This window comes from Mustelus asterias, chromosome 21 (assembly GCF_964213995.1).
Source record: "Mustelus asterias chromosome 21, sMusAst1.hap1.1, whole genome shotgun sequence".
Classification (NCBI taxonomy): Eukaryota; Metazoa; Chordata; class Chondrichthyes; order Carcharhiniformes; family Triakidae; genus Mustelus; species Mustelus asterias.
In genome coordinates, this window is record NC_135821.1 from 10,382,061 (window position 1) to 10,408,412 (window position 26,352).

At 47.0% G+C, this 26,352-nt stretch overlaps 1 protein-coding gene across 4 annotated transcripts in view; it reads right to left on the minus strand.

Annotated features, from left to right (window-relative positions):
- LOC144509092 (serine/threonine-protein phosphatase 6 regulatory subunit 3-like) overlaps positions 1–26,352 on the minus strand; it is a 116,439-nt gene that overhangs the window by 82,518 nt on the left and 7,569 nt on the right. For all 4 annotated transcript variants that reach the window (XM_078237430.1, XM_078237428.1, XM_078237432.1 and 1 more), the window contains exon 2: positions 8,711–8,943. In XM_078237430.1, the coding sequence (XP_078093556.1) occupies positions 8,711–8,937 (227 nt within the window). In that variant the 5' untranslated portion in view covers positions 8,938–8,943. The remainder of the gene's footprint in view (positions 1–8,710; positions 8,944–26,352) is intronic.

Here is a 26,352-nt window from a genome sequence, read left to right on the forward strand (position 1 = left end):
CTTTCCAGCCTATCACAGCCTTTTTTCCTCTCCCTGCCTTCAGGCTTGCTTGCTTAAAACTTATTTCACATCTAAATTTTTCAGTTCTGGCAAAAGCTCAACAACCTAAGTTAACTTTCGCTCTCTCCACAAACACTGCCTGATCCGCTGAGTGCTTCCAGCAGTGATTGCTTTCAGATTTGCAGCTTCTGCGGTATTTTGCTTCTGCCTCAATACCGTTGCCAAACTTTCATTACACCAGGTGGCAGCTATGAACAGTTCCTTTGCAACCACTGGAACCTTTTGTGACCTGTGAGCCACTCGGGGATGAATGGACCGACCTCCCGCTGCCCCTTTTAATCCGGCGCTGCCTTTCACTGATGCGCCGCCACGTTTCCGGCAGTGACGTAACAGGTAAAAAGAGGGCCAATTGTTGAGAGATCGAGTTGAGTTGGTTAAGATTGTATTTGCGTGTGTGTGTGCGTATGTGCGTGCGTGTGGCGGGGCGGGGGGGGGGCCGATGCAAGAAGGATGTTTTCGATGGTGGAGGGTGTCCAGAACCAGGGGTCACAGCCTGCGGATACAGGGTCAGAGATGAGGAGAAAATTTCTTCATCCAGAAGGTGGTCAGCCTGTGGAATTTGCTACCACAGAAAGCAGCTGAGGCCAAAGCAGTGAATGCTTTCAAGAAGCCGTTAGATATAGTACTTGGGAGTGAAGGGGATCAAAGGATATTTGGGGGGTGGTGGAATTAGGCTATCGAGTTGGATGACCAGCTATGATCATGTTGAATAGCAGAGCAGGCTCAAAGGGCCGAATGGCCTCCTCCTGCTCCTATTTTCTATGTTTCTTGCGCTGGAAATACTCAGCCAGTTGGTTGGCAGAGACTGCAGAGAGAGCAGTGTTAACATTTAAAAGTCCCAATATTGCTTTCATTTTTATGTCATTGTGAAACAGTTCTTTGCACAATATCATTAGTCATGCAGCATTTCATTGTGCCACTGTTGCAAGGGTCTCTGAATTTTGTAGAATACAACCAGGATGTGGGGATCAGATCAGAAGGGTTTATCAGCCTAAGAACACAACTGTTGGGTATGTTTTTGGAGGATATGAAACTTCTCCATTTTTTACCCAAGTTAATGCACTCTTCCTTTCTGCATGCCTGCCTCCCCCAGTCACATTTAAGGGAAGCAAGTGCCTTTCTCAATATCCTCAAAGCGAGGTACGGAAGGCAACTTTTCTTAATCACCTTGTTCTCATTTATTCTTTCATGAGATGTGGGCATCACTGGCAAGGCCAGAACTGGTTGCCTGCCCCTGACTGCCTTTGAACTGAGGGCAGTTAAGAGTCAACCGCATTGCTGTGGGTCTGGGGTCACATGTAGGTCAGACCGGGTAAGGACGGCAGATTCCCTTCCCTAAAGGGGGATTAGTGAAACAGACAGGATTTTAGAACAATCAATGATTGTCGTCACGGTCACCATCACCGAGGCTAGCTTTATATTCCAGATCCACCAGAGGCCGCAAGATGTTCTGTCGCGGAGTTGGTGCAAACGCGATGGGCTAAATGGCCGCCTTCTGCACTGTAGGGAGCCTAAGGACACAGGACCCTCACCCGCACAGGACTGTCAGATGCAATAACCTCCTCTTGATTCAGGGGAGGAGACACACACAACCTTCAGGTTTTACGTTTCATCTGATGTAATTTTTAAACAATCCGGCTTCTCCCTCGGCGCAGCTTTAGAATATCTATCTAAATTAGCAGCTGAAGAAAGCTCTTGCGCTGCGCAAATTCATAATCTTCTGACCCAGTTGCAATTTTCTGTCCAATGACACACATTACAAATTTCATCAGAAGTAACAGTCGGACTTTCTTGTATAACTTCAATTGATGTATACATAAATCAAAACTTATTGTGTGCATATGTGGGGGATTGGGGGGGGCGGTGATGGGGGAGAAGAGGGGGAACAAAGAGAATTAAATGTAAATTTAGGACCAATATCTTCAATCACCAGGAAGATTGCTGCTTTGGCCTGACCGAATAACTAAAATTACATTTTTATTGCAGGACTTTTATCAGTGTTTTGGGATCCCATTCCGTAATTCTGCCCATTTATAATTAGGTTCCAGCAGTTTATGGTGTTTGCATAAGTAAATTCAGTTTTTATTGCCAGGGATTTAGTACCTTTGATGGCGCTTTGAGCACCCTAATCGGCAGTTCATTCCCATCCTGCAGAAAGTGCAAATTAGCAGAGTTGATCATGTGAGGTAACTTAATGGATACAGTGGAGGCTGTGGAAATACGCAGGCCATCAATAATATTTAGCCTAAAGCATTTTCCATCTTCCCACTGCTGGGTAAATGTTAAAGGCGCACTATCGCAGGTAATGAATGAACCTGGCTAGGATGGGGGGGGGGGGGGGGGGGGGGAGTCACAGCTCGGGGGGGCGGGGCAGAGGCGTGCTGTCACAGCTCATCATTTAACGGGACAGTTTGGCATTGCAGTTTGTCGGATTTCACCTCGACTTGTCACAGGGCCGCTGCTGCGAGAAAGGCAGAAGTACCACGCTTGCTGCCCAGAAAAGGGGTTCTCCAAGGGTGGGGGCTGGGGCAGAACAGAGGGAGAGAGAGGAGCTTTACTCGACACCTGATCTCCGAATGCTTAATGGTGACACTGGCTATCTGAATTGGCAAGGGGCCCATTTACTCGTCTTAATAATCGCTCAATAGAATGTGCATTGAAGGCAGTTTAAAATAAAGTGAGGATATTGCAAGGGAAGCAATGACTGTGCCAAGAGCTTTCAGGCATCTTTAAAGGCTCATTTTCAACACACTACGTTTAGAGCTTAAAAGCTAGATAGATGGCTGAATATCTTGGAGGACGCTCACCCTTTTGTTACCTCTCGACTTGGCTATTCCTAGGGTTCCTCGACCAGACTCCTACCGATCATCCTCTGCAAGCTTCAGGCAAACTCTGCCTGTATCGTAACTCAGTTCCCCTTCAACCTTGTGCTCACTGGCCTACATAAGCTGCTGGTCTAGCAATGTCTCCGTTTTAAACTTCCCTGTTGTTTTTGATCATGGAGCAGCGCGGTGGCAGTGGTTAGCACTGCTGCCTCACAGCACCAGGGACCCGGGTTCGATTCTGGCCTCGGGTCACTGTCCGCATGGAGTTTGCACATTCTCCTCCGGGTGCTCCAGTTTCCTCCCAAGATGTGCGGGTTAGGTTGACTGGCCATGCTAAATTGCCCCTTAGTGTCAGGAGGATTGGCAGGGTAAATACTTGGTTATGGGGATTGACCTAGATGGGATTGTTGTAATTGCAGGCTCGCTGGACCAAATGGCCTCCTTCTGCACTGTACAGATTCTAAGTCACCTGTCCCAACATCTCTCTACATGGCCTGCTCGCAAATGTCTTTTACGCTAAAGTAACTGCAAGTCGTTGATGGTTGGTTTTTTTGAGGGGGTGATCACAGTAGATTTGAGAATGAGGTAGATTGCATCATGAGAGGGGATTGTTTACAATATCAGCCAGCATAGGATCAGGAAGGGAAACTGAATGATGAGCAATTTAGGGGAAAGAAGGCTGAGAGAGCTAAAAGAAAGTAAGAAGTCCCACAACACCAGGTTAAAGTCCAACAGGTCTATTTGGTAGCAAAAGCCACTAGCTTTCGGAGCGCTGCTCCTTCATCGGGTGAGTCTCCTGATGAAGTCTCCAGTTGACTCACCTGAAGAAGGAGCAGCGCTCCGAAAGCTAGTGACTTGTGCTACCAAATAAACCTGCTGGACTTTAACCTGGTGTTGTGAGACTTCTTACTGTGTTTTATCCCAGTCCAACGCTGGCATCTCCACATCAGAGCTAAAGAAAGGCAGGTCTCATGGGCAAGATGGGCTTGGAGAGACCCATGTGGGGAGAAAGGGCAGAAAGAGAAAAATGCAAGGCAAAGGCAAGGGAAGGATGCAGCAGAGGGAGGTGAACAGATGGTCTCAATCTTAGAGACAAAGCTGTCCATGACTTCATGCGACAAGTTTAATATTTCATGGTTTAGGTGTTTGAAAAACATGGTGAAGAAGCAATGTTATAGAACTACAACCAAACTGGTTCCATTAGCGGCACTTTGGCCTCTGAGTCATTGGTGACTCAATGCCACAACTAGGCAGCATTGGCAGCTAATGCAGTAATAAAAGAGTACTGGGCTGTTGGAGATATGTTTTATGGAAGTGATGTTCAAACAGGGCAACATCTGCCTGGTCAGCTAAAGGATTCTAGAGACACACTTGTGGAGCAGCCATTGATGTCCCACCAATATTCCTCAATGAACTAACATCAAGAAGGAGGTTACCTTGGAATCCACGTATTTGCTGACTAATGCGTTTGACTATATTATAAAAGTTCAGAAACTAATCTGTTGTCTATGGAAGCTTTGGCGAGGGTGCAAAGAAGGTTCACCAGGATGTTGCCTGGTCTTGAGGGTGTTGGCTTTGAGGAGAGGTTGAATAAACTAGGGTTTTTTCAGGTGGTGGTGGAAGCAGGCACATTAGCAACATTTAAGAGGCATCTGGATGGGTACATGAATAGGGAGGGAATAGAGGGATGCGGACCGAGTAAGGGCAGAAGGCTTTTTTTTTAGTTTTGTTAGGACAGCATGGTCGATGCAAGCTTGGAGGGCCGAAGGGCCTGTTCCTGTGCTGTACTTTTCTTTGTTCTTTCTCTGTTATTTCTGCTCTTGGGCAAGATGATTAAATGCTCCATATCAGCAGGTAAATGTTAGCATTTATTGCCAAGGGACTGGAGTATAAAAGTAGAGAAGTGTTGTTGCAGTTGTATAGGGTGTTGGCGAGACCACATCGGGAGTAGTGTGTCCAGTTTTGGTCTCCTTATTTGAGGAAGGATGTGGGTGGCATTGGAGGCAGTTCAGAGGAGGTTCTCCAGATTGATTCCGGGGGATGTAGACCAAATGCTTCCCCTTGTGGGGCAATCTAGAACAAGAGGTCACAGGTATAGGTTGAGAGGCGGTAGATTTAAAACTGAGATGAGGAGGAACTACTTCTCGCAGAGGGGGGTGAATTTGTGGTACACGCTTCCCCATAGGGAAGTCGGAATCATTAAATGGTTTTAAGGAGCAGACAGATGCATTTCTGATAAAAAAAACAAGTTAAAAGGATATGGGCGATAGGTGGGGAGGTGGATTTGAGACGAGGGAGAGATCAGCCATGATCTGATTAAAGGGCAGAGCAGGCTTGAAGGGCTGAATGGCCTACTTCTGCTCCTAATTCCTATGTTCCTAGCACCATGTCAGCCTTGACTGGCACTCTCTTCAATTGAAGAGGGGAGCGACACTTGCCTTTCCAGTGTTATTTAGATGTGCACATCCACTGAATAAATATTGAAGGAATTAACCATATCTTTGGTTAGAAATATTAAGCAAATAGCAACCAAGGAAAATAAAGTCATATCTTATAATGCATTTCAGGATGACAAAAAGAATCTTTCTTCATATTTTCCTTTCTCTTTGGCAGCTGGAGCAGAAAGCAAAGCGAGTGAATGAATTGATGTCTCATTCAAGGAGGGACAATCCACTATACATGGAGTTACATAAATGTTGCTCGTGGCTCTGGTCCGTGCTGTGTCAGTGGTGTGGGAGGGTGGGAGCAGATTGCAGGGATTTAAACGGCGCTGTGGAAAAGACGGACATTGATCCGGGAAGTGAAAAAACGTTGATGGACCTGAAAGGGAAGGTGGAAATGGGGCAGTGGTTAAGAAGGAAAGGGATCAAGCGCAGATTTGCCTCACAGCGCCAGGGACCCGGGTTCGATTCCCGACTTGGGTCACTGTCTGTGTGGAGTTTGCACGTTCTCCCTATGTCTGCATGGGTTTCCTCCGGATGCTCCGGTTTCCCCCCACAATCTGAAAGATGTGCTGGTTAGATACATTTACCCGAACAGGCACTGGAGTGTGGCGACTAGGGGAATTTCACTGCAGTGTAAAGTAAGACTTACTTGTGACTAATAAACAAACTTTTAACTTGAACTACGGTGGCTTTTTAGATTGGAACTGTAGTGTTGCCGACAGTCCAGAGTTGCACATAGAGCAGGCAGCATGTGGATGCGAGGAGTGTACATTTGCTGCCTGCGAAGTCTTGCTTAGCAACAACCAGTCACCACAGGAGAAAATGGGACTAAAATGAAGAAAAATATATTAAAATTGCTCAGATGGTCTCAAATAATAAAGACTTATTCAGTGTGATGATTCAGGCTGTTTTACTGTCTGCAATCCTTGCCAGTCAGTGGGTTTTGGAGTTTCCTTTCAAAAAGATTACAGATCTTTTGATACGGTTGGTATCACAAGGTAGAGCTCGCAGGATACTGGTTTATTTTAAGATACTGAATTCACCGCCCACCATACAACCCAATCATGTAACCTTTTTTTTAATGAAAGAGGCAAGACTAACCATGGAGCAGTCAATTTTGGCATGACTATCACCGCTGGCCATGTCATAGAGTCATAGAGATTTACAGCATGGAAACAGGCCCTTTGGCCCAACTTGTCCATACCGCCCTTTTCTTTTTAAAACCCCGAAGCTAGTCCCAATTGCCCGCATTTGGCCCATATCCCTCTATACCCATCTTACCCATGTAACTGTCTGAATTAGAGAAAAGCCAAAGCCAGAATCATGCCCCAATACGTGCTCGTGTGTGCTGATAACCCTAATATTTACATATGCACAGACCTTGGGCAGAGGAGGCCCCTTTTTATTGAGATTCAAGAGCATGGCGCCGAGATCCACTTTGTAAGGCATCTGCTAGGTTTGGAACTCGAGATATTTTGGAACTAGGATCCCGATTAAAGCCAGGCAAGTTCGGTGGAAGTTTTTTTTAAATTATTCATTCGTAGGACATGGGCATTGCTGGCTGGCCAGTATTTACTGATATGGAGGTGCTGGTGTTTGACGGGGGTAAGCACAATAAGAAGTCTCACAACGCCAGGTTAAAGTCCAACAGGTTTATTTGGTAGCGCAAGCTTTCGGAGTGTTACTCCTTCAGGTGAGTGACTCACCTCACTCACCTGAAGGAGTGACACTCTGAAAGCTTGTGCTATCAAATAAATCTGTTGGATTTTAACCTGGTGTTGTGAGACTTCTTACTAAAGCATTTACTTCCCATCCTTAGTTGCCCGAGGGCAGTTGAGAATCAGCCACATTGCTGTGGCTCTGGGAGTCACAAGCAGGCCAGACCGGGTAAGAATGGCAGATTTCCTTCCTTAAAGGGACATTAGTGAACCAGATGGGTTTTTCCGACAATCGACAATGAATCATACAGATTCATGATTCCAGATAATTTTTTTACTGAAATCAAATTCCACCACTTGCCGTGGTGGGATTCGAACCCGGCTCCCCGGAACATTACCCGAGTTTCTGGATTAATAGTCCAGCGGTAATACCGTTAGGCCATCGCCTCTCTGCAAGGTCAACAAGGGTGTTTGACAAACAGGAAATGGTAAGCTGCAGGAGGGAGATCCTTCTCCTGAACCTGGAGGTGGGTGTGGAGAAAATGGACAGTGGCAAGAATTTTTTTCTGGTGAGGATTTAGAAGTCTGTGCACTCTCCCGAGGAGGTTGTGGCTGGGGTGGGGGGGTGTCGGGGGTAGAGAATTGGCAAAAAGTAGGAAACTACACAACTGAGGTCTTAGGATTGAAGACAGAGATGGTGCTTGGTGTCAACTCCCCGCAAACTAGACTGCATATTAAAATTGCTTTTCTTAAAATAAAGATTAATGCTAGAGATGAACGCACATCAATGATTCCCCAAGCTCTCACTCTGTAACGCTGTACACGAGGAGGAAAAATAATTGCTCTCTTCACCTTTTTACTCAGTCCATTAGTAAATGCACTGCCCAGCAGGGATTAGAGACACAAGGCCCAAAATCTGATCCCCTCTCTGAAAAGGGATCAGCTGACTCTGCATACAAGCAATCGCTGTGGGATGGGGGAAAGAAAACAAGCTTAAAAGGTTTCTACATCCTGACGACTACCTCTCAATAACTGCCAGAAATCCACCAGTGTGCACACTGGATGAGGGGGGATTCAGTTCAGTCACACAGCCTCACATCATGACTGGTAACAAATGAAAAGTGATTGTGCGAATGAGGGACTGGAGGGTTACCAGGATTTATGGAATGAGGGATTGGGAGGGTAACCAAGGGTAACTGAAGGGGGCAGCACAGTGTTGCCCTCACAGCGCCAGGGACCCGGGCTCAATTCCGGCCTCGGGTCACTGTCTGTGTGGAGTCTGCACATTCTCCCCGCGTCTGCGTGGTGTTCCTCCAGGTGCTCCGGTTTCCTCCCACAGTCCAAAGATGTGCGAGTTAGGTGGATTGGCCATGCTAAATTGCCCCTTAGTGTCAGGGGGACTAGCTAGGGTAAATATATGGGGTTAAGGGAATAGGGCCTGGGTGGGATTGTGGTCAGTGAGGACTCGATGGGCCAAATGGCCTCCTACTGCAGTCGGAGGCCATTCAGCCCATCGAGTCCTCACTGACCACAATCCCACCCAGCCCCTATTCCCTTAACCCCATATATGTAGGGATTCTATGATACTTATACAATGCATCCCAATAGGTCTTAATATCTTCAGTAAAGCGAGGGAAGATTAATATAGGAAATTTTACAAAAACACTGACTCTATCAAACATCTCTCTCCTCGAAGATCAAGCACTGTGGGACAACCCCTTACTTGTAGCGAACTTTCTCGTCCATATCGTCAGATGGCTCCATGGTGATGCAGGTGACGAGCGCCTCCATGCTGCTTGGCCGGGTCAGGAACTCCACCAGCTTGCGATTGTTGGCCTTGCACTCTTGCAGAACGTCCTCCTCGTCCATAAGCTCAAAGAGAGTGACATCCTCGCGTTCCAGGAGCGTGTCAATGTGCGATGTGGTGTGAAGATCAAACTTCCAAAACATGATGTGCTGCAGGAAGAGAAGATACCATCATGAAACCTCAGCAAACTCTAAATGCACTTGCAATTAGGGAAGGCGGGTGGCCTTGGGGTATTATCGCTAGACTATTAATCCAGGAACTCAGCTAGTGTTCTGGGGACCCGGGTTCGAATCCCCACCATGGCAGGTGGTGGAATTTGAATTCAATTAAAAATAAATCTGGTATTAAGAATCTACTGATGACCATTGCCGATTGTTGGAAAAACCCATCTGATTCACTAATGTCCTTTAGGGAAGGAAATCTGCCGTCCATATCTGGTCTGGCCTACATGTGACTCCAGAACCACAGTAATCAACTGCCCTCAAATGGCCCAGCAAGCCACTCAGTTCAAGGGCAACTAGGGATGGGCAATAAATGGGCAGCCAGCGACGCCCATGTCCCACGAATGAAGAAAAAGAAACTAAGCCTCTCCCATCTGGAATGCTTGGGACAGAGTCACTTCTGGATTTCAGAATTCTCTAGATGATGTTACAATGCCCAAACCAGCAAACACAGTTGATATAAATATTTACCTGAAACATAGAAGTGATAAAACACTATCAAGCAGCAATAAAAATGATTTTATTTATCCAAATACTGTATCTTCCATGTTTCTCCTCCCCAAATACTGTGCTAAAATGATGTGGAGTTGATTGTTCAAAACATTTTCAGACAACTGGTGTTTCTGAGCAATAGATGTTGGGGCAGGAGAGGTTACATTGTATAAACATTCAGCTACGAAACATACATAACAAATCATGTACATCGTTGGACTTCAGCCACAATGGCACATCCCAGGAGTGTTCAACAGCACTTCCCAAACTCACCACCTTGGAGAACAGGGGCAGTGGGTCCATGGGAACACCGCCACCTCCAAGTCAAAGTCCTAGAACTTGGCTATGTAATGATGCGGAAGTACTCCCACCACATGGGCTACAGCGGTTCGAGATGGCTCACCGTCACCTTTTGAATGGCAACCAGGGACAGGCAGGAAATTCTGGCCGTGCCAACCAAAGCCCACATCCCAGGAATGGGTCGAGGAACAAGAGGGAGGAAATGTAGATTAAGATCGCAGCAGCTGGAGGGATGAAAGGGCATGGGGTTAGGGACAGAAAACTGGCAGAGGGGAAATCCTGGGAGGGAGGAAATTACTTGGAAAATGGCAGCGCTCTTCTGATGTCTCAGTTGGCGAATCAAGCTCATGAGAGCGCCACGCCGATCCATCCCTGGGGTAAGAGGGGGACACAATCTGACCTTTTTTCTGTATGCACGCTTAGAGTAGACAAGGCAGGAATGGGCTTGGTTATTCAACCACATCCTTGAGCCAACTATCCCAAAAATCATAAATGTTACACAGCCAACGACCGCCAAAGTATCTGCCGTCTGTGGAAACACCCAAAGGTTTCCAGTGAAGAAGTGCAGCGGGAAAACAAAATGCAGGGGAAAAGGAACAAATAGCAGCAGGAGGAGGCGGCGGGGGTCACACTACATGAAGAGACTGTTACATCATTTGGAAAATGAATGAACAAGTAACAATCGCTGGGAAGAAAGAGGAGCCAGAACGAAATCAAGTGGCCTTGTCTAGCAGGCACCATCATCAGCAATAAACACAGGATGGCCATTGAATACAGACAGGCAATACATATAATTATAGATGTTTATTCAGCAGGAGTGAGTGTTAATACCCAGCTTACCATTATTACACAATGCGCTGTTCTTTATTCCTGTTTCTGCTCCTGAGGCATTGCACTGCCTGAGTGAAAAGGCAGGAATACTGTGCAGAAAAGAGCACCCTTCAAAAAAAAAAAGAACCCACTCGATGTTCTATCCATTCGCTGAAAGAGACAGAAAGCCAGCCAGACTGTCTTTGTGGACGTGCATGCCTCCCTGCCCGGTTTTCCAGTACTCACAACAGTCAAATTTGCCCTTAAATGCTTGCGGTATAATAACTAAATCCTTGTAATCATCTCTCAGCATTGGTCACGAGTAATGTCAAAGAAATACATAAAAGCGCTCCAGAAATTTCTTGCAGAAACTCTTCTCAATAAGTCGTCAGAAAGGCACACACGACACATTTTTTCACCTTGTTTGGAAGCGGTAGTGTTAAGAAAGGCAATGTGACCATTCTCCTTCTCTCGGCACATCCAGAAGGACCAGGTTCAAACACACAATAACCAGTTGCGGCAGAGCTGAGTTTTCATTGTGCTTACTGCCTCGGGCCCAAGTGCAGGCCCAGCTACAAATCCAGTCATTGGCTGGCCAACTTCTGAATGTGGAGATATATTGCATGAGCCAGAAGGTTTGAGGTTCCCATCGCAAAACTGCATGGAATTGGGATATATAATTTCACACGGCAGTGTGGGGCATGGGCAGCACGGTGGCACAGTGGTTAGCACTGCTGCCTCACAGCGCCAGTGATCCGGGTTCGATTCCCTGCTTGGGTCACTGTCTGTGCGGGGTTTGCAAGTGCTACTTGTGACACTAATAAATAAACTTTAAGCTTTTTGTAGTGGTACATTTTGTCATGTAGTCACTACTGTCGGGAAATGACCCGGGTTCGATTCCAGCCTCGGGTCACTGTCTGTGTGGAGTTTGCACCTTCTCCCCGTGTCCGGGTGCTCCGGTTTCCTCGCACACACCACAGATGTGCGGGTTAGGTTGACTGGCCATGCTAGATTGACCCTAGTGTCGGGGGATTAACAGAGGTAAATATGTGGGGTTATGGGAATCGGGTCTGGGTGGGATTGTGGTCGGTGCAGACGCGATGGGCCGAATGGCCTCCTCCTGCACTGTAGGGATTCTATGATTCTAAATGTGGCAATTAATTTGAGCACAGCGACGGAAATGTACCCTGGGATGAGTCACTGGCTTCAGCAAATAAATAACACAAGAAGAAAAAATACAACTAGACATCACTCCCACAGTGAGATTATAACTGGATAATTTGTTGTGATGTAGGTTAAAGAACTAATTTTTGCTCGGTCACTGTGGGGGAACTTCCCTGCACTTCTCTGAAATAGCGCACAGTGGATTCATCCACTTTACAGCCCAGAAAGGGCTTTGGTTTAACTTCTTATTGAACACTGGCACCTCGACAGTGCAGCACTACTTCCTCAGTACTGCACTAGGGTCCAGCCTGGATTGCGTGCTAAAGTCTCCAGGAGTTGGACTTAAACCTATTGCAACCGCCTGACTTGGGAGTGACCAGTGACAGGAGCCTTGCCCGATTACCTTCTGCATTTCTCTTTAACGCAGTGGTTCGGAGGCTAATTCTAACGACCACAAAGTATAAAGTTTATTTATTAGAGTCACAAGTGAGCTTACATTAATACTGCGACGAAGTTACTGTGAAAATTCCCCAAGTCACCAAACTCCGACTCCTATTTGGGTGCACGGAGGGAGAATTTAGCAAGGCCAATACACCTAACCAGCGTGTGTTTGGGACTGTGGGAGGAAACCGGAGCCCAAATTAAGTTCAGATGGAATTTCTGCCCAACCAGCGATCAATGGACTGCCAGTATTCACTGTCTGTGTCATGTAATAGGAATAGACAATCAAGCTAGGTAGTTAAGTGCTAAGGGAGTGGCGGAAATGCACCCTGGGATGAGTCACCGGCTTCAGCAAAGAAATAACGCAAGAAGAAAAAGATACAACTAGACATTACAGACCAACAGCAGAGACAAGTACAAATACAACGAGGGATTAAACTGCTGGGTCAAAGGAGGGAAACAAAAGTCCAAAGATCCAGTCCAAAGATGTGCGGGTTAGGTTGATTGGCCATGCTAAAATTGCCCCTTAGTGTCCTGAGATGCGTAGGTTAGAGGGATTAGCGGGTAAATGTGTAGGGATATGGGAGTAGGGCCTGGGTGGGATTGTGGTCGGTGCAGACTCGATGGGCCGAAAGGCCTGTTTCTGCACTGTAGGGTTTCTATGATTTCTATGAAAAAAGTGCGCCAGTGAATGGGCGGCACGGTGGCACAGTGGTTAGCACTGGTGCCTCACAGCACCAGGCACCTGGGTTCAATTCCAGCCTCGGGTGCCTGTGGGGAGTTTGCACGTTCTCCCCATGTCTGCGTGGGTTTCCTCCCACACTCCAAAGATGTGCGGGTTAGGTTGATTGGCCATGCTAAATTGTCCCTTAGTGTCAGGGGGATTTGTAGGGTAGATAAGTGGGGTTACGGGGATTGGGCCTGGGTGGGATTGTAGTTGGTGCAGGCTCGATGGGCCGGGTGGCCTCCTTCTGCACTGTAGGGATTCTATGATGCTATGAATATACACTCTTACACGATGAAAACATAATGGGGTTAGATTGCAAGCAACCTCATTTGCACTGCCTCATCGATAAAGAAAGGAAAGTTGTGAGCTACCGGTAATTGGCGACGGCTATGTACAGTGCTGTAGTGCGCCTGAGAGATTAGAGGTGGAGGGGGCAAGAGGCACCAAGTTACAAGGCAGCAGACTGCGCGGGTGGCTCAAGATGAATTCTACCATTTGTAATCAGTGCTATATAAAGGAAAAGTCATAACAGACAGCTCTGTAATTCATCTGAAAATAATGTCGGTTTTGAAACGAGTAGCTGCGCCACAGCGTGCGTGAAGATTGAGTCAAGCCAGGAATGGATTTGGATGAGTTTATAAAGATGGTGCTCTCCAGTTTCACAGCAGATGTGGTGAACAGTGTGGCCCATTGGAAAAGGTCAGCGATTCAAAACTAATAATTACACCGCAGTGCATCCATTTCGAGAGCCGTCACCTCTCCAAATTACATTTCACTTGCTGCAATTTCTCGAACCAATATAGGCAGGATTTTAATTCAAGTGTTCCATTTACTCAGTAACTGTCTCCTTCCCTTTCCAAGCTAACACATTTCGTCCTCTGAAGGTGTTGACCCCGTAGTTCCACAGTGCCCTGGCACACATCACAACGGATTTGACCCTTTGACACAGAAGGCTATTCGACCAAGGGGAGCATCATCACGGAGCTCAATCTTGATCCTCTCGCCTGGGGGTCCACTTTGTAGTGAGGTCTGCTGGAAACCAAGGGTACGCTTGAACGTTCTCCTCCCTGACACTCGCTGCTCCCCCCCCCCCCCCCCACCCCCTCCCCAGCTGACACAATTCAGACTGGCGATTGATCCAGGAGCTGACACGGCTCAGACACTCAGCCACTGAAGGCATGTCTCACGTTCTAACCTAGTCTCTGCGACACCTTTTTGTGCACCGCGCCTGGGCCTTTGCCCTGAACCTCAGCTCCGTTCCAGTGAAATTAAAAGGCACACATTCTCTGCTCGCTCTCCGCATCTCAGTTAACAAGCCAGCAGACTCCCATTAGACCCATGAATGATTAGAAGGTATGTAGCCGAAACCATTTCCTCCTTTTGCGACTTAAAAATGCTCCAAGCCTTAGCATTATCTGCTTCACAGATTTACACAAAGCACCCAGGGAAAGCCCACACAAGTTACATGCAAGCCTTCCTCTTACTGCTGGCCGACGTGACAAAACAAACTTTTTTATTATTATTTAATTCAACGAGCGCTACTCTGCTTGTTGGAAGAGCAAAGCCAGACACTTCCTGCACTCATTCTCAAATTGCTACAGCACTTTCATGACCTCAGCCATCTCCATGCACCCGCCCGCATTTGGGCCGCCCACACACTAATCGACGAGTGACGCCCAGTTCGCCGACCAGCCCCAAGAGCAAACACATACCGCACTGCAAACCCATTCAGCAGAAGTGTACCGAGATGTCGTGCAGGATATCAAAGGCAGCGGGGGGGGGGGGGGGGGGGTGAAAAGAGAGCGAAACAACGTTTGAGACAACATATATATTCACGTTAATCACAGTTCAGGCTGCCATTCCTGATATTCCTTCCCTAAAGCTAACCCCCCCTTTACCATCAGCAGGATTTTATCCGAGCTAAAAATATCCTTCAGATCCAATCCAAGTTTGGAAACAGAGAAATCTATAAACAAATCACACCACTGGATACGGTTATGCTTTATGGGTGAACTGGACAGAGAAATGTCACATGATCATTAATACACTCTCAAAGCCGGTGATCCTCTGACGACGCTGTGATAAATGGTATGCTGTCCCTGCTTTACACGTTCCACTGGCCAACATCTGCCACATCTAAAACCAGCGAGCAGAATCAAGGCCGAAGTGAGATCTGCTATTCTGGCAAATATAGCAATAAACAAAAAAAAACTCAGTAATTCCCTCACACCGTCAGATGGTGGTAAATGGAGATTTTTTAAAAACCACTCGATACTTACCCTTCAGAAGTCTCTTGATATTGAGTGCAAGGACGAGATGAGTGACCACCCCATGCAGTTGCAGACTGGTACACCTATGTACAAAGTCTTTGCTGGAGGAGTTTTTTTTTAATTGCTTTATTTTAAGAGGCAGGTACTGAGGGGGGAGGGGGGGGGGGACTGGGAGAGTCACAGCTTTGGCATTTAGAGCGTTCTCTAGAGTTTTTTAAATATGGATTTTAGTTGGTCTTATTAAATTAGAAAATGACTGCAATCCCACAAGGCTCGCCTCTTTTGACGGGCAAATTAAAACAAGCTTCTGCCATTTTGAACCCCCTGCACTTTTATTTGTCACTTCTCCCGCTCTGCACGGCACAGTGGTTAGCACTGCTGCCTCACAGCGCCAGGGACCCGGGTTCAATTGCAGCCTTGGGTCACTGACTTATGTGGAGTTTGCACGTTCTCCCCGTGTCTGCGTGGGTTTCCTCCGGGTGCTCCAGTTTCCTCCCACAGTCCGGAAGATGTGCAGGTTAGGTGCATTGGCCACGCTAAATTGCCCCTTAGTGTCCAAAGATGTGCAGGTTAGGTGGAGTGGCCATGCTAAATTGACCCCGAGTGTCGGGGGGATTAGCAGGAGAAATACGTGGGGTTATGGGGATAGGGCCTGGATGGGACTGTTGTCGGTGCAGGCTCGATGGGCTGAATGGCCTCCTCCTACTGTAGCTATTCCATGTTGGTAATGACTGCTTGCTGGGGCATTGCTTGCAAGTGGAAATGGCTCACAAGAATCAAAATACTGGAGTGTAGACGGGGCTGGCATTCCCAGCCATCCTCCATTCGGGTGCCCACCAGTGTCTCTCTGCCGGTATTAAAAGGTTACGAACCCTCACTTGAGTGAGCTAATCCCTCCCAGAAACATAAAGCCCAGCGTTCAGTCACCCACTTTGACGTGGGGCCATTTTATGTGCTGCATTAGACCTGCTGCAGCAGGACTTAAATATGAAGCAAAGCTCCCCTGACGGTGTGGTATTGAGTTACGCAGATCACGAGGTCCAAAATTCGGCTTATGATCTGTGCTGATTTAAGCTAATCCAGCTTGGTTAGCGGTTGGATCACAGAGGCTGGGGGATGGAGGAAAGGAAATCATCCAGCTTTCCGACCACCGGATCACTTTCCTGTGGAAAATGAAGGTGCTGCTTTGATGCCCATTACGGTCGAATAACCGGCCAGCATTTGCCGCTCTTGCTTTCGCGACGAGGATGGTAAGTAGAGACAAGGCAGCCTGCTAAGCATCAGCCAGAAATCAGCCCTTCCTGGTGTTTGGATGAACTGGCTGGAAAATGGATGTCTTTTTTTCCTCCTAAAAATGAAATGAGTGCCATTCACAGACCAGTGGATCTCCTACGGCATTGCTGACAGATTCACACTGATCATAGAATCCTACAGTGCAGGAGGCGGCCATTCGGCCCATCGAGTCTGCAACGACCACAATTCCCCCCCTCCCCCCCCCCCGCCCCAGGCCCTATCCCCATACACTTAACCTAGCTAGAACCTGACACTAAGGGGCAATTTAGCATGGCCAATCCACCTAACCTGCACATCTTTAGACTGGGAGGAAACCGGGACAGCCAGAGGAAACCCACACAGACATGGGGAGAATGTGCAGACTCCGCACAGACAGCGACCCAAGCCGGGAATCGAATCCGGGTCCCTGGGGCTGTGAGGCATCAGCGCTAACCGCTGTGAACTCATGTTTTACAAACTTAATGGGATTTTTTTGAATACATAATAGTAGAATCGAAAAGGGTGAACTCGTGGATGTGGCGCATTCTGATTTTCGGAAAGTTTTTGATAAAGTTCCACATGAGAACATTAGTGTGTAAAATGAATGTGCCTGGAATTTGGGGTAAAATGGATTGAGGTTGGGGCTGGCATGGATTGAGAATGGGTTCTCTCACCTCTCCTTGTGAGCGCTGGTGGGAGGTATTCTGGCGTACTGCAACTGGACCCCACTCCTGCCCACCGCCCCCCTCCCCGCCATTGACAAAATCTTGCTCAATAGTGCCATTTATAATTCCTTGTCTGCACTCTACAGTTGCTGCACCCTTGCATCCTACTGGCTGCTATCCCACCCCTGCTTCTGCTTTTCTTTTCTTGATCCAGGCACCTCAAGAAACAACTGTAAGGAGCCAAATTCAACCCGATTTGCTTTGTGAACTTTTGACTTCAATTTCTTTGTTCAAAGGAGGCGGCAGGATGGCAATTTGGTTGGTCTGGTGTGACGCAATCCGAAAAGGCTCACCACAATCGCTACTTTCAGACAAGATTTTATCCACGGAATCTCAAACCACTGAAGCATTAATTTGAATAAAGAATATAGAAATAAATATCCAATCCAATATATACTGTACACCAGTCTCCAAGCATGATACAAACGTTCCAGAAAGAGTCAAACTACATTCCTGCACTTCCACAGATCAGAAAATTAAAAGTTGCTTTGACCTACCCTAACTCAATATACCATCTTCAGAGTTGAGTCGCTCTACGTTCCCTGAAAGCTAGAAGTTTGATTGGGAGGCACACGCAATATTCTCAGGATTTTCTTCCGACCCTCCAGGAGGTTTTGTGACGCAGTGGGCAAGACCCCCTGCCTCTGACCCAGTGGGTTTGAGTTCCAGTCCGGGACTTCCTGGCCAAGGAAGGTGCGTTCGTAGTATGACCCAAGCTTATTACCAATCTGTAAATCCTCCCAGTATGTCTTCGGCAGACAGTGAGAGCAAGAGCGTGTCTCCTGCTCAGTCATGCTTGATGCAGTGTGACACACCTCAAGCTATAGCCTCTGGCGACAGGATAGCCAGCTGTTCCAGGGAAAACTAGTTGTGGAAACAGACAGTCACAAGTATCTGCTTTCTCCTGGAAATTATAGTTCCACCTTGCGATAGAGGCAGCTGAACTCTTTGGCTAAGTCCATCTAATTATCAATCAGCAAGCCTACATGATGAATTCCAAAGGGGGGAGGAGAAAGAGGAAAAGCAGAGGTGGGGGGGGGGGGTTAACACAACAGTATTAGGCCAGCTTTTAAAGGTAAAAATGGGTTAGTGCTGCAGACACCAGATGTACATCATCTCTTATTTGCCTCCCTCAAACACAAGGAATGGGGAAACCTTTGCAATCTTATCTTGTGTCAAAATCAATTGTACGCATGCATTTCACCCAAGCTGAAAATCAGCAAACCACTTCAAACTGTAAACGCTACCTCAACATGACAACAATGTCCCTTCCCCTCTGTCGCCTGGTTCAAAACCTTCACTTTTCACTTTAACTACCTCCTCCCATGTCAGCCTTCAAACATGAACGCTGAGCTTTAGGTCCTTTAGAAATTTTCTTTTGGGCTTGGGGAAAATCCAAGCACTAAAGGACGTGATAGCACTAGTGGCGGTACAGAGGAGTTTCACCATGATGTTGTCTGGGATGGAGCATTTGAGTTATAAGGACAGACTTGGACTGTTTTCTCTAGAGCAGAGAAGGCTAAGAAGGGGACATGATTCAGGTGTACAAGGTTATGAGGGGTATGGACATGGTGAATAGGGAGCAGCTGTTCCCCCTTGGTTGAGGGGATCAATCACGAGGGGGCATAGTTTTAGGGTGAGGGACAGGAGATTCAGAAGGGATTTGTGAAAAAGTGGTGGGAATCTGGAATGCACTGCCTGGGAAGGTAGCGGAGGCTGGAAACCTTACAATCTTTAAAAAAATGTATTTGGATGGGCTCTTGAAATATCATAACATTCAAGGATGTGGGACAAGTGCAGGAAAATGGGATCAGTACGCCTTTAGTGATAGTTGTCAGTGCAGATTCGATCGGCTAAAGGGTTTTTTCTGCACTGTATAACTATGACTAGTATCCTGGCCCACCCACTTTAATTAGTACCTAGTCCATCCACTCCAATCCCCTTCCAGTCCAATCATTTCATTGGCAAAAATCTGTTAACCTATTAACAGTACAGCAGAACTTCACAAACATTCAAACACTCAAATTGATTTGTAACTCTTGTTTCTCTTAGTCCAGAGAAATTTCCAAAATTGGAGCACAGCTCCCAAACTATTTCATTCTTCAGGTGTCATATTGCATCTGCAATCGCAGCTCTCCAACTTCCACAGTCCATGACAGCGCTGTTCTCAAATCTTGTCCTTGTTCGGTTTCTCAAGCCATCGGTGTACACTTTCTCCTTTGCCTCCCTCTTGCTCTGCGGCCCTCAACTGTCCCCAGTCATCGTCGGATGCTTTAGTTTCTCTCTCCTAAGTACTTGCCCAAAGGATTGAGTTGCCTCTTGGTAATCACTTGCAGAGGTTCTTCCCGTGTGCCTGCTTTCCTCAAACCCGTCATTAGTTGTGTGTGTTGTCCTCGACATACATCTTGGAAACACTTTACAATGTCTTAACTCAGCTCGGGCCCTTTCTGACACAAGAGCACAAGTAGGGACTTGAGCTGAATATATTTGGCAGGCATCTGAAACAGAGGCGAGGGTTTTGAAAGTAATAGAAAATGACAGGAAGCCAGACAGAAAGCTGGGTGATGGCAGTGCATGGGGTTAAATGGAGAATAAGGGAGTCTGAATGTATTCTAATGAGCTGATGGGATTTCAAAAGTAGAGCTTCAGTTTTGCCAGAAATGTTGACTCAAAGAACTGGAACAGACAGAGATTCGAGCAAGTCTTGGCACCAAGAGGCCGCAGAATGGTAAAACAAGCTGCCATCAACATGTATATGAAGCCTGACCTTTTGACTTGCTAAGTCTTTTCAGAGGGCATTCTAAGAGTCAACCACATTGCTGTGGCTCTGGAGCCACATGGAGGTCAGACCGGGTAAGGATGGTAGATTTCCTTCCCTAAAGGACATTAGTGGACCAGATGGGTTTTTCCGACAATGATTTCATGGTCATCATCTTTATTTAGACTTTCAGTTCCAGATTTTTATTGAATATAAACTTCACCATCTGCTGAGGTGGGATTTGAACCCGGGTGTCCAGAACATAACCTTGGGTGTCTTGATTACTAGTCCAGTGACAATACCACCACCTCTCCTTCAGTATACTGAAAACGGTTTATTCCTGGGCACATTAAAGTTTATTTATTTGTCACAAGTAGGCTTACATTAACACTGCAATGAAGTTAATGTGAAAATCCCCTAGCCACCACACTCCGGCGCCAGTTCGGGTACACTGAGGGAGAATTTAGCATGGCCAATGCGCCTAGCCAGCACGTCTTTTGGACTGTGGGAGGAAACCGGAGCACCCGGAGGAAACCCACGCAGACACGGGGAGAATGTGCAGACTCCGCACAGACAGCAACCCATGCCGGGATTCGAACCCGGGTCCCTGGCGCTGTGAGGCACCACTGTGCCGCCCCAGATCTCTTAGGAGAACCCATCAAAAGCTATTTATTGTGGCCTTTGGTACAAGTATGAATGGACCTAATGGAGAGTAATCTCACAGAGACAACACTGTGGAGGCTAGAATCATCAGTAGTGCCAAAGCAACAAAGACATCAAGGAGAAGGGGATTAAAGATAGTCATGGTGATAAGATCACCAGTAACTTTCACCAGAGCAGTCGGTGTGTGGTGAGACAATGCTGCAGAATGCCAAACAGGGAGCATTTGGAAGGTTGGGCATGTATTCGCAAGGCATAAGTGCATGTCGAACACTTTGGAAAGCAAGGGAATATTTTAGATAGGAGGAGGAACTGGAGAGGATGGTTTTGAAATTGGTTTAAAATTAGTTTTGATGGAAGCAGGGATGTTGCTAAATTTAGGTTGATAACATCACCACAGTAACAGGGAGAGCAAGTCTAGAAAGCTGGATTTGTAATCAGTAAAATTGGAAAAATGAGAGCAACAGGAGAGGGGCAAAGAAAAGGAGAAGAGTTTTAAAGTTTATTCATTAGTGTTACAAACAGCCTTACATTAACACCATAGTGAAGTTACTGTGAAAATTCCCCAGTTGCCACACTCCAGCACCTGTTCGGGTACACTGAATTTAGCATGGCCAATGCACCTAACCAGCACGTCTTTCGGACTGTGGGAGGAAACCGGAGCACCCGGAGGAAACCCACGCAGACACGGGGAGAACGAGCAGGCTCCACACAGACAGTGACCCAAGCCAGGAATCGAACCCGGGTCCCTGGCGCTGCGAGGCAGCAGTGCTAACCGCTGCTGCCATCGTGCCACCCTAGGGTGCAAGGAGGAAGAGAGCTAGATTCTGGGAATGGAGGTAGATATACATGGCACGGTGGCACAGCGGTTAGCACTGCTGCCTCAGCACCAGGGACCCGGGTTCGATTCCCATCTTGGGTCACTGTCTGTGCGGAGTCTGCACGTTCTCCCCGTGTCTGCGTGTGTTTCCTCCGGGTGATCCGGTTTCCACCCACAGTCCAAAGATGTGCCGGTTAGGTGCATTGGCCGTGCTAAATTCTCCCCCCATATACCCAAACAGGTGCTGGAGTGTGGCGACTAGGGGATTTTCACAGTAACTTCATTGCAGTGTTAATGTTGTGACACTAATTAATAAACTTAAAAATGAAAGTCCTTGATTTTGAAAACAAACAAAGCTACAAGTTTCCCATTTAGAAGGGTAAAAAAAAGACAGCAAGAGCAAGGAGATCATGGAGACAGTAAGTGGAAAATCTAAGCTTAAAACTGGTAGTGCCACAAGAAACTGGGGGCAGGGACAAGCATAGATTCTTAACAAGGAATAACTAAGAGTTTAAGTCTCTGCAATGCTGATCAAATCCCTGCCCCTTCAGAGATGCTGCAATGATAGAGGGCATAACTAGCTAAGAAAGCACTCAGTTTAAGGAAAATGTGAAAGGAAGGTGTGGCAATTTTTATGTTTGAGGGGAGGAATACAGTGGAAGGAGACATCAGGGACACCAGATATGAACAATAAGTAAAACCAACACCGCTTCTTCATTAAACCACTTAGTCGCTGGTGAAAGCTGAACGGAAGTGTGTGCGTGTCAACTCAGCCACAATTCAATGTGACTTGAGTGACAGGTTGCTCCACAGGTAAAAACCTATTTCATCCAAGTTCTATTAATAGGAAGCCACATCACTCCTTTCAAGAAATTTGACCAGACCAACCCATAGCAAGTATCACTCGCTCACAAACACTGCGCAGATGTCAAATACATGAGCGACCAAAATGTTTAGCCACTCGGGCGATTCTTTTCTGAGCTCTCGGAGGTTTCTATATCGAGCGTGAAAGCCCAGACAGGAAAGCAGCCACGTACATGCTCCCAGGCCTCCGCTCAAGACAATTTCCTGCAGCTGGTGAAAATAAAGTCAGGTTTCATTCAATCCTCTGATGCTGTACACTGAATATATGAATCCCCCTATTCTGCTTGTGAATAGGAGCTAGATCATTCCAAATGTTTATCACTGGGTAGACATTTTTCTGTTAACTCCTTGAAAATTTAACTCACTAATTTCAACAGATTGCTTTCATAGAATTCATACGATTCCCAGTGCAGCAGGCGGCCATTCGGCCCAATGGGCCTGCACCGACAACAATCCCACCCAGGCCCCGTCCCCGCAACCCCATGTATTTACCCTGCTAATCGCCCTGACACAAAGGGGCAACTTAGCACAGCCAATCAACCTAACCCAGACATTTTTTGGGAGGAAACTGGAGCACTCGGAGAAAACCCACGCAGACACGGGGAGACATGCATTGAAATATATCCGGCTCTACATCATTCCATTTTTTAGATCTATCGATGGGCCTGCTTCGTTGACTTTGCTCTCGACTGTACTGTTTAAAGCTCGCTGAACTTAACTTGTGGATCACCATTTTTCTACCTGAGATCTGTATTGTTGCTTTTCCTCTATCTTTTTAAAGTTTATGCTGTTACCACCGGCCTACATGCCAGGCATGTTGGCCAATGCACTATCCAACTGCTATCTCATCTGACCATATCATGACAGCTCTTGAAGCTTTTCAAATCTGGTAACCACATTTTACAGAATTATAGAATCTCTCAGCCCATTGAGTCTGCACTAACTCTCAGATAGTTACTCTTACCCATGCCCTAACCCTGCAACCCCACACATTTACCATGGCCAATCCACCAAACCTACACATCTTTGGACACCAAGGGGCAATTTAGCATGGCCAATCCACCTAACCTACACATCTTTGGACACTAAGGGGAAATTTAGCATGGCCAATCCACCAAACCTACGCGTCTTTGGTCACTAAGGGGCAATTTAGCATGGCCAATCCACCTAACTTACATATCTATGGAAACTAAAGGGCAATTTAGCACGGCCAATCCACCTAACCTGCACATCTTTGGAGTGTGGGAGGAAACTGGAACATGGAGGAAATCCATGCAGACACGGAGAAATGTGCAAACTCCACACAGACAGTGACCTGAGGCCGGAATTGAACCCGGGCCCCTGGCGCTGAGAGGCAGCAGTGCGAATCCCTGTGCCACCGTGCCGTGAAGATGCTCTGTCCATGGTTACTCCCAGCTTCCTTTTTTTACTCTTCATGCCAATCCCATGTCATACATTTGTCGTCTTGTGCCTCAAGCTCTTATCCATGTGGAACACTTCACGAGTAGTTTGCCCAGTTCAATAGGCAATTGAAACTTGTTTGCGAACATTCAGCTGCTTTCTCAAGTCACTCCTCTAACATTGCATCATCGGTAAACTTAACCAGCTCAGCAATGTGAACAGCAGCAACCCCTCCCATTCTGCCCTCTCCCGAGGAAAGGTGCCTAACTTCAGTTCAACACCTCCACCACCAGGTCTGCTGAGACAACACTCAGTAGTGTGGGGGTGAACTGCAAACTCAAACAGCTAGGCAGCTCAGGAAGCACATGCACTTTAATATAGTTACCAATTCTGGCAACCTGCCTTACAACAGCAGTGCACCGTGCCAAGAATGTTCTACTTTAGATATAGTGGATGTTGCAAGAAGTGCGTGGTTACATATTGTTACCAGGGTGATCTTTTTGTAACATTTCATAAACAAAACGAAGGTGGGGGTGGGGGGGGAGTTGAAGTTCTTCAGTGTCTGAGGGACCAGTGGCCAGACTGTGAAGCAGGTAAGGAAAGTTTTACTTAGGACTGCTTTCTCCCTTGCTCTCCTGCGAGTGTCGACGCTTGCCAGCGCGTAGTCACCCTCCAGTATCTCACCCAAGTCTTTATGCACAGCAGGTTATTCAACCACATCGAGTCACAAGTTCAACCAATGCGTGCACCCTTTCACTAGCAATCACTGGACAGCAGGAAGGCTGAAAGCACGCAGCTCGACCTTCGCCTCACTTGCCAGAGGTGCCCTGATGCTAGTAATGCCATTCAGAGATCAGCATGGGCAGAGTCAAACCTGCGATCTTCAATCAAGTTAAAAGGTGGTATAACTGAGCCACTGGGAGACAGCCCGGCACAGGACTACATACACCAATCACCCTGCAAAGCCCACATCTAAACATCCCTTAAACAACTTTCTCACAGCATTGGGCTAAGAATAGGTGTAACATAGCAGAGGGTTTGATGAACATTTATTTATTAGAGTCACAAGTAGGCTGACAATTAACACTGCAATGAAGTTACTGTGAAAATCCTCTAGTCGCCACACTCCGGTGTCTGTTCGGGTACACTGAGGGAGAATGTAGCACGGCCAATGCACCCTAACCAGCGAGTCTCTCGGACTGTGGGAGGGAACGGGAGCACCCGGAGGAGACCCACGCAGACACGGGGAGAACGTGCAGACTCCGCACAGAAAGTGACCCAAGCGCAGGAATCGAACCCGGGTCCCTGGCACTGTGAGGCAGCAGTGTTAACCACTGTGCCGCCCCCAAGTCAGCGCACCAACAAACTCTGCCATGGGGCATTTGAGCTCCCGTTCATAGCCACAGCTCCTCAGGCATGTTGAGTTTCCAATCTTGGCTGAGCTTCCAGTGAAAGCAGAAGGAAAATGTTTAAAAATGCAGAGGCTACACACAAAAGGCTCAGATGCCGGGGGGTGGGGGGGAAAGAGAGAGAGAGAGACCAACAAAAGGAGAGTTTGGATAATTTATTTTCATGTACTCAAAAGATTAGAGTGTGAATAAATTACCAAAGAAATGCCCTGAAATGGTATAAACAGGTTCAGGAGACATTCAGACCAGGGATTAAATGGTACATTCGAGGGACAGTAGGTGGGCTCACATTTTCTCAAATGGGATGGATTGTGTAGGTCTTATCTTTTCTTCCTATGAGTTCATATGAGTTTAAGTAACAGGGCTGGGCAGTCATTTTCCCAAGGTCCACAGGGAAGGAGAACAAAGAACATAGAAACTAGGCCAATCGGCCCTTCAAGCCTGCTCCGCCATTCATTTTGATCATGGCTGATCATCAAATCCAATATCCTGATCCCCCCTTCCCTCCCATATCCCTTGATCCCTTTAGCCCCAAGAGCTATATCTAAATTTCTTCTCGAAATCACACAACATTTTGGCCTCGACTACTTTCTGTGGGAGTGAATTCCACACATTCACCACTCTCTGGGTGAAGGAATTTCTCCTCACCTCAGTCCTAAAAGGTTTATTCCTTATCTTCAAACTATGACCCGTAGTTCTGGACTCCCCCGACCATCGGGAACATCAGGAGAGGGGCTGGAAAAAGCAGTTGCAATTTAGGTAACACACCGCTTATAATTCAGATTACCACTGGGTTATTTTTAGTTCCGCCCTGTAAGGTTTCAGGCCAAAGCAGTTCCTTCTTCAATCTGTTGCAGCAGGTATAACCAGGTCACTGTAAAATGGCAACAACATTTTTTTAAACCACTTCTCCATAGATTAAAGGGAGTCGCTGTACGAGACAAATTAGGGGATGGTAATCCCTGAGAGAGAGAGGGGGGGATGGGGCTACGGTTCCACAGTTCAACCACTTCTTCAGTACCTCAGCCAATTGGTCAACCTTTGTACGTTTACAAAGGTCCAGCACACTTTCCGACTGTACCAGACATCACAGCCAAACTCAAATTACGCCCTTCCAACATCCAGATGTGCACTTTCCACAGTGATCAGCAGGGGAATCTGTTTTAAATTCTGAGCAACAGTGCTAAATAATGCTGCAATCATCAGATAGCTAGCACCCTGTAT